The sequence below is a fragment of the Chinchilla lanigera genome, unplaced genomic scaffold, assembly GCF_000276665.1.
Source record: "Chinchilla lanigera isolate Chin_1 unplaced genomic scaffold, ChiLan1.0 scaffold00062, whole genome shotgun sequence".
NCBI lineage: Eukaryota > Metazoa > Chordata > Mammalia > Rodentia > Chinchillidae > Chinchilla > Chinchilla lanigera.
Genome location: NW_004955463.1, coordinates 14,151,097 through 14,171,417, shown reverse-complemented (window position 1 = coordinate 14,171,417; position 20,321 = coordinate 14,151,097). Strand labels below are relative to the sequence as shown.

Sequence of the window (20,321 nt, the reverse complement as noted above, 5' to 3'; positions counted from 1 at the left end):
AAAAAAGAAAAGAAAAGAAAAGAAAAGAAAAGAAAAGAAAAGAAAAGAAAAGAAAAGAAAAGAAAAGAAAAAGCAAGCCACTGGGGAAATAGCCCACTACCCTCCAAGGAACTGAGCTTCCTCCATGCACCAGTTCCAGGTTTCCCTGCCCCTGGCTGGTACAAGTGAGTCACGCAGGCTGCTGCCTCCAGCAAATGCGCAGTGCCCTTCATCATGCGTAGGAGCCGAGTTTAGACAGCTGTCTTCTTGCCACAGCGATGTGCCCAGGTGAGAGCAGGTCCCAGCCCTCGTCACTCCACAGCCAGACACTGGGTGACACCGGGTGATACCGGGCGACTCTGGCAGCAGACACACAGGTCTTTGTCAGCATCCATCCTCAGAGGACCCCAGCACCCTTCCTCCTTCAAACCGAGAGTGTCAGAAACCAGCAAACTTCCCCGAGGAGACAAGGCTAAGTCAGTACTGTCAGGCTAACGTGTTGTGCAGGAACACACTTTCTTTTTTCTTTTTCTTTTTAATTTTGGATTCTTGGGGTTGAACCCAAGGCCTTGTGCAGGCTAAGTAAGTACTCCACCACTGAGTATGACCCTGGTCCTTTTTAAAATTTTTACTTTTGAAACAGAGTCTGGCTAAGACACCCACACCATCTGGAACTTGCCTCTGCCTCAACCTCCTGAGTAGCTGGGAACACAGTGAGCACCACTGTGCCTTTCTCAGGTGACAGCTGGGGAGCAAAACGCTACATGCAGGTGATTCCTCGAGCTTCTGTGGCTCCACAATGCCATATGAAGACAGCATCCTGACAGGTACCAATCATCTTCGTGGAGCTTCTACCAATTCACACACTCTCTAACAACATGTTAGTGTTGTCCTTCACACCTCCAAGACTAAAAATTAAACTTTTTGGATTTTATCAGTCTTAAGGATTTCAATGAATTATAGATTTGCATTTGCTTTATGAGTTCAATTAAGTATCTGTCTTCTCAAATGATTTAAGCTGGGCGTGGTGGCACAAGTCTATAGTCCCAGCACTCAGGAGGCTGAGGCAGGAGGATCATTGCAAGTTTGAGACCAAAGTGGGCTACAAAGTGAGCTCAAGGCCAGCCTGAACTGCAGAGCGAGACCCTGTCTCAAAAAGACTAAATGAATAAATAAATAAATAAGAAATAAAAAACAATCAAATGATTTAAAATGGCACTCAGTGTCCTTTCAGATGAGTTGGTTTTTACCTATGCTGTAGTTGTTTTTATTAATTTGTAAAAGTTCCATAGGGATTGGCCATTTGTCTGTTGTTTGTGTTGTAAAATTGCAGTCTGTTGTTTGGGTTTGGACTTTTGGCCATGTAAAAAGCACTAGCCTTTATGCAGTTAGATTTATCAGTCTTTTCTGTCTTCTGGACTTTGTGCTATACTTAGAACGATCCTATCACCAGGTACGGTGGCATATACCTGTAATTCCAGCACTCAGGGGGCTGAGGCAAGAGGATTGTCATGAATTTGAGGCCAGCCAGGGCTACACAGTGAGACCCTGCCTCAAAACAAAAAAGAACGTTTCTTCCCATTAAATTATTGTTACATTTATGTGACAGGTAAACAAATAATGGGGGAAATGGACACAAGGCTTGATATATGGCCATTAGACCAAATTTACTAGTTCAAATCTTCCAGACTCTTTACTAATTTTTTGGTCTAATTGATCTCTGAATTACTTGGAGCAAAATGTAAAAATCTACCACTATGCTTATCAACGTACCAATTTCTTTTTTTTTTCCCCAAATTACCAACTTCTTACAAGGCTGTCCACTTTTGTTTACATATTTTAAAGTTATAGTACTGATACATACCCATTCAAAACTGATGCTTCCCTACGTATTTGTATGAATTGTTATGAATCTTCACCCTAATTACTGCTTCTGTCCCGAATAATCCTATGGTTGCAGTTACAGACACAGCTGTACCAGTTTTCCTCCAGCCAGTACTGCCTCTTACACTCAGCTTTTCCTGAAGACCTGTGTTGGAGGTACGCCCCTTACTAACGGCTTATGAGTATATTTTGCCTTTTCTCCCTTAATACAATCTGATAATCTCAGATTTTAAATTTTTTAGGACTTTTAGTTGGTATGTAATAATTATATAAATTTATAAGGCACAATGGGTGTTCATATATTGTGCAATGATTATATCAAACTAATTAATATATCCCTCATTTCACATATAGTACTTTTTTTGGTAGTGAAAACATTTAAAACCTATTCTTTTAGCCGATTTTGACACGTGTAAGCCCTGGTTATTAACTGAAGTTATTCTGCTATGCAATGGATCTCAAGAACTTCCTCCTCCTTTTTCCCCCGCAAGTTTATGCTATTTGATCAATACCAGTGGCTCCTCATTCCCCTGTCCTTCCTCTCCTCGTCCTCTGGGAATACCATGTTATTCCTTCCTTCTATAAGTCCAACTCAGTTAGACGCCACTTGGAAGTGAGGTCACACAGTGTTTTAAAATCTCTGGTTTTTAACCAATGTGATATAGTTAGACTTTTTTCTACCATGTTATATGGTGCTCCTATTTTCACTGATTTTTCCTTACTAATTAATTTTCTTCCTCTACTATTTTAGTAACTATGCATCAAGTTTTTCTCCTTTTGTCTGTCTATTAGTCTGTTTGTCTTTCTTTCCTTTTTTTTTTTTTTTTTTTTTTTTTTTTTTGGCATGTGTCACAAGTCTGGGTGCTCCAGGAAGCAGACACTACATGGAATTATGTGTGTAAAGGATGTTGGGGGAGTGTCACAATGAGAAGGAAAAGAAGGAAGAATCGGGCTGACTGCAATGCAGGTCCCAACTGGGGCTGTGGAATCACACATCTACCGGAAACGGCCAAGCCGTAGCTGCTGAAAGAACAGCATGACCTGGCTTGGAAGCCAAGGCAGATCATCATGAAGTCAGAAACTAGAAGCTATTGGGCGCCCTCCCATCTGGAGTCCTTTGTAGAATGGAGAACTAGGAAGCTAGTACATTTCCATGTCTTCCACAGCCATATCATGTATATTTGCCTTCATTAATAATCTCTATCCTCTTCCTAAATTTTAACATTATAATTTCAATTGTTTCCATCCAATATGTAATTCTCACTCTTGTTATGCCCCCAAATTATCATCATTCATCATCATCACTACTTTATTCAGTTAATGTTTGCTCAGATTTCCATGCATGTTTACTAATTCTTCTTCTACTGTCTTTTTTGAACCCAGGGCCTTGCATAAGCTGACCATATGCTCAGCCACAGCCACTTCCCCAGCCCTGGCTGTCATTTCTGGTTGCACCTTAACACTTCCTTCCATTTTCAGTTTTATTCTGCCTGAAGAATATTATCCTCTAATTCTTTCAATGACAGCATCAGTGTCTCTCAAGTTTGTTTTCTTTTTTTTTTGGTTTAGTTTTTTTCCGGTACTGGGAATCAAACTCTCGACCTTGTGCTTGCCAGGCAGGCGCTGTGCCGCTGAGCTAAATCCTCAGCCCCATGAACACCAGTGTCTCTCAATCTTGGTCTAAAAATGTTTTCATTTTGCCATCACACTTGAGTGATAGTTTAGCAGGAATGAAAAGTTTTAACCAACGTTTTGAACATCTTCCTGAACATAGGATTTTCAAGCTCCTATTAGTACTGCAGAGAAATCTGGTAATGATCTAATTGCCATTGCTTTGTAGATTGCATTGATTACTTAGAAACGTATTTCTAACCTCTGAGGTTCTGCACTTTTACCAAAGTGTGCCTACTGGTGGATTTAGTAGAATTTATTTTGCCTGGGACCCATGTGAATATTGAATCTATGATGTATTTCTCTCATCAACTCTAGAAAATATTGACTTTCCCTCACTTTTTAAATTTTCTTTGTGGAAATTTTACTAGATACATATTAAGTCTTTTTAGTCTATCCCCCATGCATCTTAACATCTTTTTAGTATTTTCTAGCTCTTTAACCCTTTGCAGTGAAGTCTGGACAATTTCTTCAGCTCTAGCTTTATGTATTATCTTCTGTTTTATACAGATGTGCTGTTTCATACATTTTAATATATTTTTCAGCTTACATGCCTATCACTTTTATCATATTTTTCTTTTCTTGAAGTTTTTATACTTTATTCTTAAGAATCCCTAACAGTTCCATTTTCAGAAGTTCTTAGTCATGTCCTGTGACACATGCTCACGGTGGATTTCCTCATGAGTTTTTAATTTTGAGCCCACATTCCTGCTCCATCTGTGGGAATCCAAAGCAAGATCAGGGTGTGTCCTTGCAGGGGGATTTGGGGTTTGCTTCTGCCAGTCTCCCCAGGCTGCCAGTATCTTCAGCCTTAGCCCACTTGAACATTAATGTCAGCTTGAGGATTCCTGGACCACCCTGGTGGTATAAATGAGAACAAACTTCAGCCAAGGTCCAGACTGTGACCACATATTCCCAGGGGTCCTTTTTCCTATCCAGACCCAAGTCAAAGCAGACCAGAGTCTTTGTTGGCTCCTTCAGCTAGTGGGTGGATCCAGTTTAGCTCATTATTTTACTGAACACATAGCCCATAAGTAATCCTAGCTTTAAGCAAGAGCTTCAGGTCCAACCTCTTTGTGAGAAGCAGGGTTACAACTATGTCTCCCTGAGGCTCAGACCCTACCTGTGGCTGTTCCCAAGACTGATAAGCCATCCTGCCAACGTGGCTGCCTTGGCCTGGGATCACGTATTTACCAGTAAAGTTTTCAGCTCATTCTTCTTCCATTTGGGCCCTGGAGATTTCTTTCCTGTTTTGTATCTTGTTCAGTTACGTGTTTAAAAGAGTATTTATTATATCCAGGATTTCTAAGTATTTTGTAGCAGCAGAGTTCCCAAATTATACTAATTCACTGTATCGACAAATTACAGTTTGGTCCTCCTCAGAGATGTTGCTTACTCCTCATTGACCCCATGTTAATAAGTGTACTGCCTCCTTGGGCAACATGTCATCCTCAGCTCCTTCCTATTAAACACCTGGCCTCACCATCTTTCGCTGGAGTGGACCATCTCACCCTGTCTAGGCAGGGCCTTTCACCTCAAGCTCTTATGGGCCAAGGGAAGCCCATGACTTTGCTGCTTTTGAGTCAGGTCCAATCATATGCAGTTGGAAGACGGCAGGTTCTCATAGTATAAAATGTACTTAATGCTGCCTTGGGTAGGGAATTTCCTACTATGGTTTGGATATAGCCCCCAAAGATCTATGAGTTAAAGGTTCAAGCCCCAGAGTGGTGCTATTGGAAGGTGGTGAATCCTCTAGGAGATGGGACCTAGTGGGAGGTCTTCAGGTTATTAGGGTGTGTAACTCTGGCCCTTTCTCCACCCCTTGTGTTTCTTGGCAGATGAAGTGAGTAGTTTTACATATTTTACACATTCCCACCATGATGTGCTACTTTGCCACAGACCTAAAGCTATGGGGCCAATTGCTTATAAGCTGGAAAATTTTGAACCTTCAAAATTGTGAACCAAAACAACCTTCTCTTTGTACAAGTTAGTGATCTCAGGCATTTAGTTGTAGTGACAGAAAGCTGACTAATACAATTTCCTTAGAAGGGCCTGTGGACACAGAGGGGTCTCCCGGAGACTTTCTAACTGCATTCTTCCCAGCATCATCAGAACAAAATCCCATTGTCCCTGAGCAATGTGTTACCCAGGAACTAATAAACAAATGAACTAACAGTTAGCTGAACAGCCATAGCCAGGACAGGTCTCAGTTTGAAAGGAAGTCTCTAATGAGCTGCTGGTCAACGCTTTTGTCAATGATTTAGACATGGAGATCAAAGTGAGGTTATAAACTTGATGCATGAAGAAAAAAAGAAAAGCTTGATGCACGAAACAAAGTTGAAAGGGACAGAGTACACATTCCAGAAACGAGGTTCAAATGGCTTCTACTGATTAAAAGAAACAAGATTAAATTTAATCAGGATTAGGCAAAGCCCTGAAGTTAGATCCAAAATACCAATTGTGAAGTACAAGATTGCTATGCCCTGACTTGGCAGCAATTCATAGACCAAGGACCTGGGGGTTTTAGTGACCATAATTTTAGCTCGGCCCTGATTAGTCCTGCTCAACTCCTACACAAGTCCTCTGGCTAAGGAGCTCCCCCTGGGCCCATCTCCTGTGGGCTCCCATCCTAAATTATCTTGTCTTCTCAGCCTTCCATCTAGCTTTAGCTTTGGCTCTTCCCTCCTTTACACCAACTTAGCCCCATACTGTGATGCACAATTTGACTTCCTGGGCCCTTTTTTCATATTTCTGCTCTATAGACATTTTACTTGCAGTTTCTGCATCTCTGAAAACCAGCTCATGCTGGCAACTTTGGAAGAAAATAAGAATGTCTCCCTGAGGGAAGAAACAGATTACGAGAGGCAGAGTAGGCATCTTCAAACAAAAGAGAGAGAGCAGACAGACAGGTGCTGTGTTGCTCCTGTCAGCATTAGAACTAGAGGGGAGAGAGTCAATGAAGTCAGTTGTCTCTCCAGTATAAAGCACTGTTTCAATTAATATGCACGAGCACTCACTGTACTCACGATAACAGGTGCTTTGGGTTATGCCGAGGAAGGACTTTCCACGTGGCTGCCATGTTGGGAGTTCTCCACCTCCATGGGGAACAGTGCAGAGTGATTGTTGCAATGGATAAGGCAAATGCTGGTTCCCTGATGCCACATCCAAGCCAGGCCAGCTCCCTCAGAAGGGCACTGACAAAACCAAATCCTTTGGACAGCAGAAGAGGTGACAAACTACAAGCTGCCATTCCCAAGAGGTCAGGATGACCTACAAAAACACCTGCAAATGCTTTTCTACCTGTCTGCTTGGCTCCTGGCCCTTTAAACTGGCCCAGCCCACTCGCAGGCTGCACCTGCAGGAGATAAAGCCTGGCTGAAAATAGCCACCGTTCAGAGCAATTTCCCAGAACTTCCTTCCCCTCCTTTGGCTCAGATTCCATCTCACCCTCCTCCAGGCTTCCAGCTCTGACTTTACTTTGGTTATGTGAACCCTGGCTTTCCTGATCCTGTAGACCAGAGAAACTTCCAAACTCGAGGGAGGATCGGATCACCTGGAGGATTTACAGCAGGGGTTTCTGGTCACCTAGTCTGGTGACCTCACGCCTAGGAGAACAGAGACATGAAGACTCTTGGCCCCAAAATGTGTGAGGCAGCAATAGTTCCCCTTAGAGTTGAGCGAAAGCCTGTACCAGGAAGAGGATCAGACTGGACAGGAAAGAACCCCTGGGTGGGCATGTTTCTTCCCAGTGTTCATGGAATCGGGACTGGGCAGAGGGTGGCAGATGGCCACTGCCAGTGGAACCCACTGTCACTCACTCCACAGTGATGGCCACCAAGCAGCCTTGATGTTCTAGAACAGTTTTCATCTAAAATGTCATGTTGCCCAGCCAGGCATAGTGATGCACACCTGTAATCCCAGCACTGTGGGAGGCTGAGGAGGAGGAACACAACTTTGAGCTCAGCCTGGGCAACTTAGTGATTTGGCAAGACTGTGTCTCAAAATAGGTAGATAGATAGATAGACAGATAGATAGATAGATAGATAGTTGACAGCTATAGGTCAGTATGAGGTCCTGGGTTCAATCCCTACTACTGGAAAAAAACAAAAAACAAAAAACGTTGCTCCCAGTAAACCATTCAAATACCCTGCAAATTATTATATTTCAGCGTTCAACCTGTAATTTCAAAAATGCCTCCCTCACAATCCAAAACTCCTGTGTTGGCCCTAATCTCCCAGTGGTGTCTGGGGAAAGGTGCAGCTCGACCCTGACTGGGAAGCAGGTGCATTTGGTCTTCATGGCTTCTGAGACTCTCTCTGGCCTCTGCCTGCCCTCCCATGGCACCCCTGCCACCCGTCCCCAACCTCCTCTGCATTTCCCTCTGGGGTAACGTGGGGACATAAGGAAACGTGTGTCCTCACAAGAGACAGTGCGGAAACAGAGATGAAATGTGATGAAGGAGCTGGGGGCTAAGCTGTGTGTAAGAGAATGTAGGATGAGGAAAGCGGGCTGTCTCTTGGGGCTCCTGGAAGCAGGTGGCTGCTGCCTGCTCTGCCTCTTTGTCACCCTAAGCCTCCCGCCCTGAATAGAGTGGAGGCAACTGAGAGCACAAAGGAGAGATGAGTGGGCCTGAAAGTCCCTCAGTGAGTGGCCAGCACTGGACACTCCGCCCATGGCTGCCCACCGGAGGAGTCACAGACAGGGGCCACGTGACAGGAAGCAGCCCCTTGAAGCAGCCCCAGGGCCACAGGGCACTGGCTGGGGGTCTAATGGTGAATCCTATCTATTTTATTTCATGTCTGTACCAAGGATAACCGGAGCTCAGCCCCCAGAAATCGCAGTGGCTGATACCACAGGAGGTACTCAGCCCACTGTGGGGACCAAGCTTGCCTCTGTCGATGGCTTCCATGTCCTGAAAGCCAGAGCCTCTGGGGTCATGGGTCACATCTCAGAGGCAGAGTGAAACACCATCATGGCTCCTTGCAGGATATGAGCCTGAGCCTGAGCCTGACCCTGTCTCACCCAGCCACAGCCCCCCGGAGGGCACCCCCAGGCCGCCCAGGCTGGAGGCCTCTGTTATGAACAGCTCACTTGCCATGGGCGCCCTTCTCCTCTGCTCCTGGTGACAGCTGTCTTTCTCCTGCTCGGCCTCTGACGTGGCGAGCAGAGGCCTGATCGCTGCCTCCTCGTCCTCATGCCTTGACTCCATGTCCCCAGCGTTCTTATTTCCTCACCTTGCTCTTTGCCACAACACTTCCATGGACAGCACTAATCGTCAGGACGCCCCCTTCTGTGAGCCCAGGACTGCCTGGCTGTGTAGAATCCCCACAGGGATGTTGGGGTGAGCCGAAAGAGGAAGCATACTTGAAAATAATCTCGCTTCTCTTTGTTCTTCTTTCTGCCGGCAAGTCAGTAAATTCTGCCATTGTCCAGCCTTCCAAAAAGAGTGTGTGCAGGCAGCCTTCAGAAGGTGTTGGGAGCACCCTGCCTTTCCCTCAGTCCTGCCTCTGGCTTCTCTATGTCCTGAAATTACTTCCTTTAAATTCCTTTAAGTTAAGTAATTAATTGCAGTTATAAATGAGTTCTTTTAATTTTTTCTCTTAGGATGTACATAAGCTTTGGAAGGCTGTGAGTCAGAGAGAATGCACTTATGCTGAGACGGTACACGGACAGGGAGAAGAAGAACTCTAGAGTCCCTAGGAATGAGGGAATTGGGAAACCGGAAGAGAGGCCCCAAAGGCAGACCAGACAATAATTCTTCCCTCAGAGTGGAAATATTTGGGAGGGGGCCCAAAGCAAACTTTTCCTCTCTAGGAGTTTTGTCTAAGTCAAGTGGGTCTGAGACAAGTCTCACGTCGGCAAAAGTGGGGGACACAGGTGCAGAATATTGGGGTGAGTTCAGACAGTGAAGACAAAGGTTTCTTGGTCCAGGAACTGTGCAGTACCAAGGACGCGGAGAAAGGTAAGACCCAGCCCCACCCACAAGGAGCCCCCTGTCGCTGGGAGACACACGAGACCATCCAAAGTCGCTGGTGGTTTGAAAGTGCCATGACTGAGCGACACTCGACACTCTGGCTATGGTGCCAGGGACCCAAGGGCAGATGTATGTCTGGTGTGGCCCGGGAAGGGAGAAGGATAGGACACATGGGCTGGCTGTGAGGCACAGGTGACAAGCACAGCAACAAAGGGAAAGGAAGGAGCACACACAAGCAAAGGCCCATGAGATTCAGTGCTCTGTGTGGCCAGAACACTGGTCCCTAAGGTGATGTGCTGGGCCAATAGCTAAATCTTGGAAGTGGCCTATGTGCCCATCAGTAAATGAATGGATAAAGAAAATGTGGTATTTATACATAGTGGAGTACTAGACTGCCATAAAGAAGGATATACAAGAGTCATTTGTAGGAAAATGGATGCACCTTCAGACCATAATGTGAAACAAGTCAGACTCACCAGCTTAAATATTATAGTTTTTCTTATGAGAAACCCAAAATATAAAGATAGATAATAGGAAATAGGGAGATAGATGTTTTACAAATAGGAAAGGGACCAAGAGAGGGAGGGTGGGAGGAGGGAGGAGAGGGAAAAGGAAGAAAAAAAGAATTAAGCCGGGTGTGGTTGTGCATGCCCGTAATCCCAGCACTTGAGAGGCTGAGGCAGGAAGATCTCTGCAAGTTTGAGACCAACCTGGGCTACAAAGTGAGCTTATGGCCACCCTAAACTGCATAGCAAGACCTTGTCTCAAAAAGATAATTAATAAATAAATAAATAAATAAATAAATGGGAAAAAAATTAGGGTGTGTTCTGTGCATGTAGCAACTCCCACGAGGAATGTGATCATTATGTTCTGTAAGAATGTATTAATAAAAAATAAAAATTGAAAAAAATAAAGAAGGTGAAGTGCTGGTGATGAGGCTGCCAGGGTTTCGGGCAGTCACCCTGAAGACCAGCTGGAGAGCTCTGGCAAGGGCCGCGGGGCTGTATGTATCACTCCGCAGATGGTGGCGTCCAGGGGCTGGTGGGAGCAGATGGAAATAGATCTGGGGTGAAGGACTGACCCAAAGCAGTGCAGAGGGCTTGAGAGGTGTCATCCATGAGCCCAGAGACCCATGAAGAGGCAGAAATGAGCAAAGATGGAGACGGGGCACGGGTTTCCAGCAGGACCCTGCTGGGTCATGAACCGCTCTCTGAGAAGGGCAATGTGGAGCTGTTGGGCGGAGCTCAGGCCAGAAGCCGGGATGGAAGTAAACCTCACATCGCTGGCCCCCAGTTGGAAAGCCCTTTAATTACCTGCAAAGCACGGTAGAGATCACGTGGCTTCAGTGGAGTCAGATGAAATTCCCAGGCCTCATATGAAATACAGATTGATGGGGGATGCTGGGGACAGAACCCAGGCCTTTCTCATGCTAGACATCCATTCTACCACTGAGCTACACCTTCAGCCCTGTTTTATTTCTACTTTTGAGACAAGGTCTTACTAAATTGCCCAGGCCAGCAATCTTCCTGTGTCAGCCTCCCAAGTAGCCGGGATTATAGGTGTGCACCACCACACTCTACTGAAATACATATCTTTAAACACTCATCAAAGAGGATTACTTAGCTCTCATCTCAGGAGAAATGCAAGGAACAAGACAACCCCATAGGACCAGAGAGTCGCACCTGCCCTCCTCACCCCAGCCTTTCAGATGTAGGGATAACCGTGGGCAGAAACCCCAAGCACCACTCAAGCCAGGTGCCTCACTTCTACTAGAGAAAGTGCGGCCGGGCATCTGGGCTCAGAGAGGGGCACAGGCTGACTTCCACCCTGCACCATGGACCTAGCTGAGGCCTGGGCTTTCCATCTCGAATCCTGGAGTTCCCAGGAGACCAAGGGTAGAGAGCGTGCTCGGCTTGGGCTTCATGGTGACCGTCAGAGTCTCTGCCCGCAGCTAATGACCACTCCGGGATCCTCAGTGTTTATCCAGCCAGCCCGGGGTCAGCAGTGGCTCCTGATTGCTGGGTACGTTGCTGAGATGGGGGAGAAGCCCTTGCAGACAGTGGTTCCAGACAGCTTGGCTCGGAAACACAAACAAACAGAAAATAGTCACTCCCCTTCCAACCTGCTGGGCACTAGGAAGGCGGCTGGGTGGGGATCGGGGGAGGATTTCAAACAAGGGCAACATTTACTAGGCTCCTCCAACCTGTGCTAGGATAGTTATTATTGCAAATAGCTGTTTTGGCTGCTACAAGTGTGTAATTTTCACCTCTGAAAGAACATGTTCTCAGAGCCCCTGGTAGCTTATTTTGCCAATGCGAAGAGGAAAAGTCAGAGACAAGATGGGCAAGGTCTCACCCCAGCTCTTGGTGCACTGGAGGGTTCCAGGCTCTGCAAAATCAGGCTGTAAGTTTAGAACAAGGAGGACCCTTCTGAGAGATTAGGGCTTTGTTCTTCTCACTACCCTTTCCATAAAATGGTTATTGTGTCTCCAGGCAGCTTCCATGCAGCATCTTTGAAACTCTGACCTCTGTGAATCCTCTGTGAATTCCTGGTCCCTCAGAGGCACTGGAAACTGTGTTAGCTAGCTTTCTGTTACTATAACAAAATACCCAAAGCAGTCACCCTATAAAGATGGAAGGCTATTTTGGCTCATGGTTTTAGGGGTTTCAGTCCATGGTCAGTTGCTCCTGGCAAGGATAACACGAGGAAAAAAACAGCTCACCTCATGGTCAGGATGCGAAAAAGAGTGACGGGACTGGGCATGCTGACACACACTGTAATCCCAGCACTCTAGGAAGCTGAGGCAGGAGACCTCAATTCAAGCCTACTGTAGGTAATTTAGCGACTCAGTGAGACCTACAGAATGAAAAATGAAAGGCAGGTCGGGATGTAGCTCAGTGGAAAGGGTGAGGGTTTGATTCCCAGAAGGCAGCAGGGGAGAGAAGCTGCTTTATCCCACTATGAAGCCACCTCTACTGTGGAAGGCCCAGCCCTTCCAGCCTTCCATCCGGGGCAGGCCAGCCCAGCTGTGGCTGATCAGCTTCAGCACTTTCCCTGTGACTGGGTCCAGCCCAACGCTGCCGACAGCAGAGCTCTGAGACAAACCTCTTCTCACGCAGGGACGAGGGGCAGGGATGCTCTTCCGTCTTCTGGATCCCCAGATTGCTGAGGGCTTCAGTGGGTGGCTATGAAACTCCTGAAACAAAAGCAGTCTGATTCATTTTCACTGAAGAGAAATTAATGCAAAATCATAACGTGCTTTGTGGGGGCCGAGAGGAAGGAAAGCTGTCTCAGAATTGGCAAGTTTATATAATTTATTCATTTGTCAGCACCCACCGGCTGCCACATACTGTACAATGTTCTAGAGCTGCACACAGGAACAAGACAGGCCAAGGTGCAGTTTAGGAGGCAGATGATGGTGACAGAATGTGTTAAGAGGGGTGACAGAGGTGATAAGACAGGGGACATGGAATGTGAAACACTGCCAGAGGATGTCAGGAAGAGGCTTGGGAAAGCTGGGAGGAATTTAGCAGGATCTAAGAGCAGTAAATGTAAAGCAATGCCTTAATCCATTTTCTGTTGCTATAATAGAAAGCTTGAGATTGGGTAATTCTTAAAGAAAAGAGGTTTGCTAGGGTCATGGCTCTGGAAGTCCAAGAATGTGGCACCAGATCTGCTAGGCCTCTGTGAGAGGCCCATGGTGAAAGGGCAGGAGTAAAGATGCAGAAAAGGAGCCGGTGTGGGGAGTGGGGAAGAGAGAAAGAGGGCACCTGGCCGGGTTCTTAGCAACTCACTCCTGGTAACCAGCCCTCTTGCTGTGCCACACCCCCCGCCTCAGAGAAAGAGCTCACTCCCTGGAGAAGAGCATTAGTCTATCTTAAGGACCTAGTCATCTCTTCTAGGCCCCAACACCGGCTGGGGTATGACTCAGTGGTCGAGCACTTACTTAGCATGCAGGAGGTCCTGGATTCCAGACCCAGTGCCAAAAAAATAAAAATTGAGAAAAGACCAAGCAGGGGCTGCATAGAGAGAGGCTGCAGCGAGGATGCACAGGTGGGCACAGCCCTGGTAAAGGTTGATTTCCAACCTGCCTGGCTGGCATCAAGGGCAAGTCCGCCCTGATCTGGTACCTGCCCCTCCACTGAGATCCTGCTGAGGAGGCGGGGTAGGCATGGACCCCCTACCACCACCCAAAGCAGGGGCTACAGAGCTGTGAGAGAGTGGCATCGTCAGTAATCCACAACACAGGCTGCATCCTTACCCTGCATGCCTAGCTAAAGCAAACTGTGGAGAGCCTGTGCTCTGCCTGGCCCAGGACGAGGCCTGTTCCTGGCATCATCCTATTGAAATTTCTTCTTCATTGCACACCGGGTCTGTGTGCATATGTTTAATAAGCCCCAATCCAGGTATGTGGCCTTGGAAGTCACACACATCATTCTCTGCAGCATGCTAAAAATAACCAACCCAACTGCTGCTGTCATCTCACCTGCCCAGGCAGAAGTTAGCGGGGTGGGCCTCACCAGAGGCAGGAGTTGGCAGAGGTATTTTGACTAAGTACCTGCTGGTTTCCAACCACATCAGGAGGCCACATTGTGCAACACAGAAGCATTCAGAGAACCCAAGAGGAGGGGAGCACAAGTGCTCCCTGCGCAGCCACTCCACCAGGCCGTGGCTCAGTTATTCACCGTCTCCCTGTTTAAAGAGGAAACTGGTGCCTGGAGCAGTGGCCACACCTGTAATCCCAGCACTCTGGGGGGCTGAGGCAGGAGGATCAAAAGCTCCAGCTCAGCCTGGACAACTTAGCAACTTAGTTGAGACCCTGTCTCAAAATAAAGTGTAGAAAGTGACTGGGACAGGGGGAGGAAACTAAGGCTCTCACACCAGCAGTTAAGCAGGGTGAACATAAACACTACAGGTCCACACCTGCTTGTGCATACATGTACTCTCCCTCTCCTCCCTAGAGACGTCACCCTCCTGCAGCCACACCAAGGGCTCAAGCTGGTCCTTCTACCATGGTTGTCAGGCTGCAGAGTTTGGAGGTGACCTTTCCCAGGCTGTCATCCTTCCCTTTATCACCACTCCTCCAGTTTGGAGTGGTCAGCAACAGCACATGCAGGTCATTTCCAGGGCAGATGTTCCAAAATTTCTGAACAGTCTTTGATTTTTTTGAGGTTTTTTTCTTTTTCTTAAAGGCTGGGTTTTTGGCTCCATTGTACGACACTTGCCTAGCATGCATGAGGTCCTTGGTTAGACACCATCATCACTACCACCAAAAAAAGTGTGGAGGCAGAATCAGCTAAACATGTGTGAATTCCTGAACAAGCAGAAGCTGTATGTGTTTTCCTCCTAGAAAGGCCCTCACTGCATAACATAAAGTGAATATGTGTGGGGGCTGGGGATTTAGCTTAGCGGCACAGCGCCTGCCTGGCAAGCGTGAGGTCATGAGTTCGATTCCTGGTACTGGAAAAAAAAAAAACAAAAAAAGAGAATATGTGGCAGAAGAAAATAGAAGAACCAGGCCACAAATAAAATCTTTCCAAGCTTTAAGTGTAAAAGTTTATAATACCTTATCCCACATGCAAATACCCCTAGGTAACCTAGAACTTGGAGTCTTCTGACAGGAACATGATGTCATTGTACTTCTGCTTTGTATTATTCACTTTCCTGTCACTGAGGCACAAAACCTGACACCACAATTTAAAGAAGGAGAGGTATAATTTGACGTACGGCTTAAGGGGAACTCAGTCCATAGTCACCAAGCTCCAAGACAGAACATCACAGTTGGAAGAGCATGGCAGAGCAAAGATGCTTCGTCCACGATGGTTGGGAACAGGACAGGGGAACACTGCCACAGCGGAAGAGATGAGGGACTAGCTATAGTACCCAAGGTCACAGAAGAGTGCTTTCTTAATCTGCTAGACATTTCTTAATCCATTCAGATTCACATGTCACAATTAACAGTCACAATCTACCCCTTGTCAACTTGAGAACCAGACACATCTCCTGAAATCATACATAAGCTCCAAATAAATACAATAGCAAGTCCAGATTCTGCCTAACATGACACAACTATCCTGTATACAACCAGAAATGCACTAATTTCTTCCCCCAAAGTCTTGATAGTTCCAGCATTTTTCAAAAGCCCAAGTCCAAGTCTCTTCTAAGATTCAAGGCAAACTCTTAGCTACAAAACTCTGTAAAAATTAAAAACAAGCTACATAATCCCAAGGCACGGTGGCACAACGTAAACATTCCCACTCCAAAAGGAAGGGATAGGGGATAGAAAAGAATCAGATCAAAACACAACTAAAATCCAGCAGGACAAACATTAAATGCTATAACTCTATTTCCTGCATCCATGGAAAAAGGAGATAAGACATAAATTCCAGAGGGCTCAGGTATCCTCACCCCTCTGGCCTTACTGATTGCAGCCCACCTGGCCTCTCTCTTAAGCTGATTCCAGAGGAGGCCTGCAGCTGTCCTCAGTAGACCTTCCACATTCCTAGTATCTCTGACTTCCTAGGTTCTCCATGCATCTTCAGCTTCATTCTCACAACTTTATATACTGTCCTCTCTAGGGTTCTCTGCCTGACCTTCCAGGCCTTCCTTTAAATTTTGGGTGGAATCCTTTCTGACCCGATAACTCTTGCATTCTGCATGCTGGAAAAACCAACATCATGTGGATGACTACAAGCACTTTGGTCAGTGGAAGTAGTAGCCAGGCCCTCTTAGATTATAGTTTCAGAGGACTGTCAGTCCCTGGATGGCTAAGCATGGTGAAATGAATCCCAGGAAACCAATTCTCCAGGAAGCCCTTCTTTAGCAGGGGTCCAAGGTGCTCTCTTCTCAAATGAAAAGTTGACACTATTACACCCTTCAGCCTGAAATAGGTAGGGCTTCTTAAGATGCCCTCAAGGCATCATTCCTATTGTCCCTGTACAAAGTACTTGACTTCTTTTTAATGGCAAGCATACCTTACTTTTTTTGTTGCTAAGACAAAATACCTGACACCCAAAGTTAAAGGAGGAAATATTTATGTTAGCTCACAATTTGTTGAGGTTTCAGTCCATAGTTGGCTTGTTTCACGGCAGGGTAGCCTGGCAGAAGGGCCTTGCTGAGGCAAAACAGTCCATGGCAGGGCAGGCATGAAGTAGCAAAGATGCCGTGTTTTTGTCCCTTTATATAGGATCCAGGCTATAAGGCTATTGATTGGTGCCACCCATAATCAAAGTGAGGCTTCTTTCCCTCTTCAGTAAATCCATTCACTTACACCAAGAACTATCCTAATCCAACAAGGGGACTGATCCAAATATCACACACCTTTAATCCAATTCACACACCCTATATCCAGGCATCTCCAAAAAGTTCCACATATGAGCTGAGCTCATGAGGCTTTAGCAGGACATCTGGATACAAGCCATAACAGTTCCCAACTTCACACATGGTTCCTTCTGGGCCAAAATTTACATTTTTCAAAATTTTCTGTTCTGCTTTCTGTCCCTGATTCTCACCATAAATTTGGCTCAGGGGCTGGGGATTTAGCTCAGCTGCACAGCACTTGCCTGGCAAGTGCAAGGTCATGAGTTTGATTCCCAGTACTGGGGGTGGGGGGGGAAATTGGCTGAAAGCAGCCAGTAGTAGTCATACCACAGCCTGAATGCTGGCTACCTTGAAATTGCCTTCACCATATCAATTAACCCATACCCCTTAAACTCAGCCTCCTGCAAGATCTCAAGACATGTGCAAAATGTAGGGGAAAAAAAATGAGTGTAACATACACGTCATCTAGTCCAACTCCTTGAAAAATCCTCATTCCCAGCTGAAATCTCTTGAGCTTGGCCTTTATTGTCCACATTCTTATCACCATTTTAGTCTTCTAATCTAAGTCCAGAATCACCCATCAAGCTTTGCCGACAGAATTTTAGAGCTTCTCTAGCTCACATCTCCAAACCTTTCCAAACTCCTTCTGTAAACTAGCTCCAAAGCTTTCTGAACTACATGGTCAAGTACAGTCACAAAGACCCCACTTATCTGGTACCACTTTTCTGTACTCATCAGCTTTCCTGTCACTGAGACAAACCAGACACCCACAGCTTAAAAGAGGAAAGGTTAGGGGCTGGGGATTTAGCTCAGCGGCAAAGCGCCTGCCTGGCAAGCGCAAGGTCATGAGTTCGGTTCCCAGTACCAGAGAAAAACCAAAAAAAAAGAAAAAAGAGGAAAGGTTAATCTGCCTTACAGTTTGAGGGGGATTCAGTCCACAGTCATATGGCTCCCAGGCAGAAACAAGGTGGAAGGGCATGACAAAGCAAAGATGCTTAGCTCATGGCATCTGGGAAGCAGAGCAAGAGCACCAGAGGGAGGGGGAAGGACCAGATATAGTGCCCAAGGTCACACTTTCATGTGATGGCACATGAGAGAGGAGCAGGGAGGAGCTCAGGGGTCCCTCTGAGAAGGGGCAAATAGCAGGAGGGAGTTGGGACAGGAGGCTTTTCAGAGGCAGGAGCTTAAACTTCGGAGTTAAATTCATTTTTTCCCTAAACCTGTTTCCTTTTCTGTAAAATGGCCATGATAATACATAACCAGTAAAGTTATTAAGAGAATTAGCTTTATGCAAAATTCTTTACTTATATGATCTTATACTGTTATCATTTTTATATGTTTTCATTTTTCTCCCCCCCCCACACACACAGGTGAAGTGATTACGGCATAATTATTAAGTAACTTGCCCAAAGCCACATAGCCAGTAAACAACAGCAGAGCCAGGAGTCAACCCCCAATTGCTCTCCCCACCACCCCTGCTTTACCACCTTGTAACACTGCCTCACGCCTCACCTCAGACAGTGTGGTTTGCGGTGGCACCACATTCTGGCCTCAGAAATCAAGGTACCTACCTCAAGGAAGGAATGAGACACCTCCTGACTTAATCATCCCTAGGACAGACACCCTCTGTCTCCCACCTTCTACCCTGACTCCATAATGGATAGGTGGGTCAGCACCTTGCCACCTGAGTTGCTGTTGTGATGCTGCCAGTGGGTGCCCATGCCCTAGAAGGCAGTGGACGCAGGTTCCCTGACACTAGCAGTCCTCTGGCACCTTCAGATCTGTGTCCTCAGGGCCTTGGGGCAGGAACCCTGTCCTCAGTTAAGTACCTCTGTGATGTGTGGGGACATGGGCTTGGCAAACAACTTGAGTCAGCACATGCCTCACAATCCCCCAGCCTCCTCAGCTCCATGGATTCTGCCCTCATCAAATGCAGCCACTGATCTCTGCCTGAGCTTCAGACCCTGCTCAACTCTGCCTTCACCGGGGACCCCCAAAACTCAGGCAACTAGAGGGAGGTAGAGGGACAAGCAACACAAAAATTTCTAACATTTGTGTGAATTTGGCCTACTTAGCTTTAATCACAAGTTGTAGGTTTGATAGAAAATACCTTCAACAGCAATGCACAATAAATATCATTGTTTTCTTACAATTGATATTGATTTCACCTACACCCAATGATCAAGACATCTTCTCTTCTGTGTAGCTCTTGTCACATTATTTACCTTCAATTCAGCTACTTTTCAATCCGTTTACTGATTTCTTTCCTTTCAAGCCCACAAAAAAAGCACAAGAATTTTTTAATCATTTTTCAATCTTTTTAGAATCGTTTTTATCTTAAATATATTTTTTCTGTGATAGAAATGATACATTGCTAAAAAGTCATATGATATAAAAATATCATAGTAAACATCAGCATCAACTCATAATTCCTTTCCCCAAATTTGCCACTTCAATAAGTTTGCTCATAGTCTTCCGGAGCCTTCCTGAATTTTAATACATATATAAATACAAAGGTAACCGACATGAAATTGGTCACCCAAATACACTGTCTGAAACTTGCTTTTTTTCTTTGATATTCCATCAGAGGACAACTGTCCATAGCCACACACAGATGTAGCCATAATTTTTAAATGACTTCTTAGTATTCTGTTGAATAAATAAGCCATTTAAAAAACTCAACACCGTGTTAATAGATATTTAAGCTATTTTTATGTTTGCTATTCTAAACAAGACAAAAACAGACATTCTTGTCCGATTAGTTTCTTAAGATAAATTCCCAGAAGTGGAGAAGCTGGGCCAAAGGTTGCATATTTTACATTTGGGTGTCTATTTTTAGGCCACCTTCTGAGAGGAGGCTTGGTAAAAAAAAGTCTTATGTAAAGAAGCAACTTTCTTCTGTGGGTACCTGGCCCTCAGGGGCTGGGGTTATGGTGAAGGATTACACTTGACTCTCCATGCCAGTCATGCCACTTTGTCCTGGAACAGCACATCTTTCACACGTTCTTGTGACTCGCCATATCCCAAAGCCAAGCAAACCCTTGAATTATGACAACTTTTAAATTCCATGGGTTTCCCCTTTCAATTTCTAAAAGCCTCTTTACTTAGATGGTTCTAAGATGTCCTATAAATTTCCAGCTTACATGATATACATGTCATCTGAAAATAGTGGAAAAAATAACTGGAGAAAGTATATGGCACCCACAGAGATTATGTTCCAGAACCAATGTGGGAATAGCTTGACAGAGTGAATTAGAGCAAAAGAAAAACTCTCTAAGACCCTAGAGAATTAAGTAACTCTCTAGGGGCACTTAATTTTTATCTTCCTACAAAGCTCATTTTTAAACCTGGCTTAATTCTTATCTCAGCTTCCAAAAAAAAAAAAGCTCAATTCTGAACCTGGCATTCAAGATTCTATATAAGCCAGCTCCACCATAAAATATAAAGTCCTCTGCTTCCTAAATAAACTCTCTCCAGTGAGATAGAAGTTGTT

General features: G+C 45.6%; 1 protein-coding gene and 1 long non-coding RNA gene across 2 annotated transcripts in view; both read right to left on the bottom strand.

The window, feature by feature from the left end:
• Window positions 1-7,108, bottom strand: part of LOC106150072 — a 51,877-nt gene extending 44,769 nt beyond the window's left edge. The window contains exon 1 of the mRNA XM_013521568.1: window positions 6,561-7,108. Within this exon, the coding sequence (XP_013377022.1) occupies window positions 6,561-6,976 (416 nt within the window). The 5' untranslated portion in view covers window positions 6,977-7,108. The remainder of the gene's footprint in view (window positions 1-6,560) is intronic.
• Window positions 7,109-11,592: 4,484 nt separating this feature from the next.
• On the bottom strand, window positions 11,593-18,633 carry LOC106150073. Its single transcript, XR_001236655.1, has 3 exons — window positions 18,400-18,633; window positions 12,614-12,704; window positions 11,593-12,364 (listed from the first exon to the last, which is right to left on the bottom strand). It is a non-coding gene; the product is annotated as an uncharacterized LOC106150073 (long non-coding RNA).
• Between the last annotated feature and the right edge of the window lie 1,688 nt (window positions 18,634-20,321).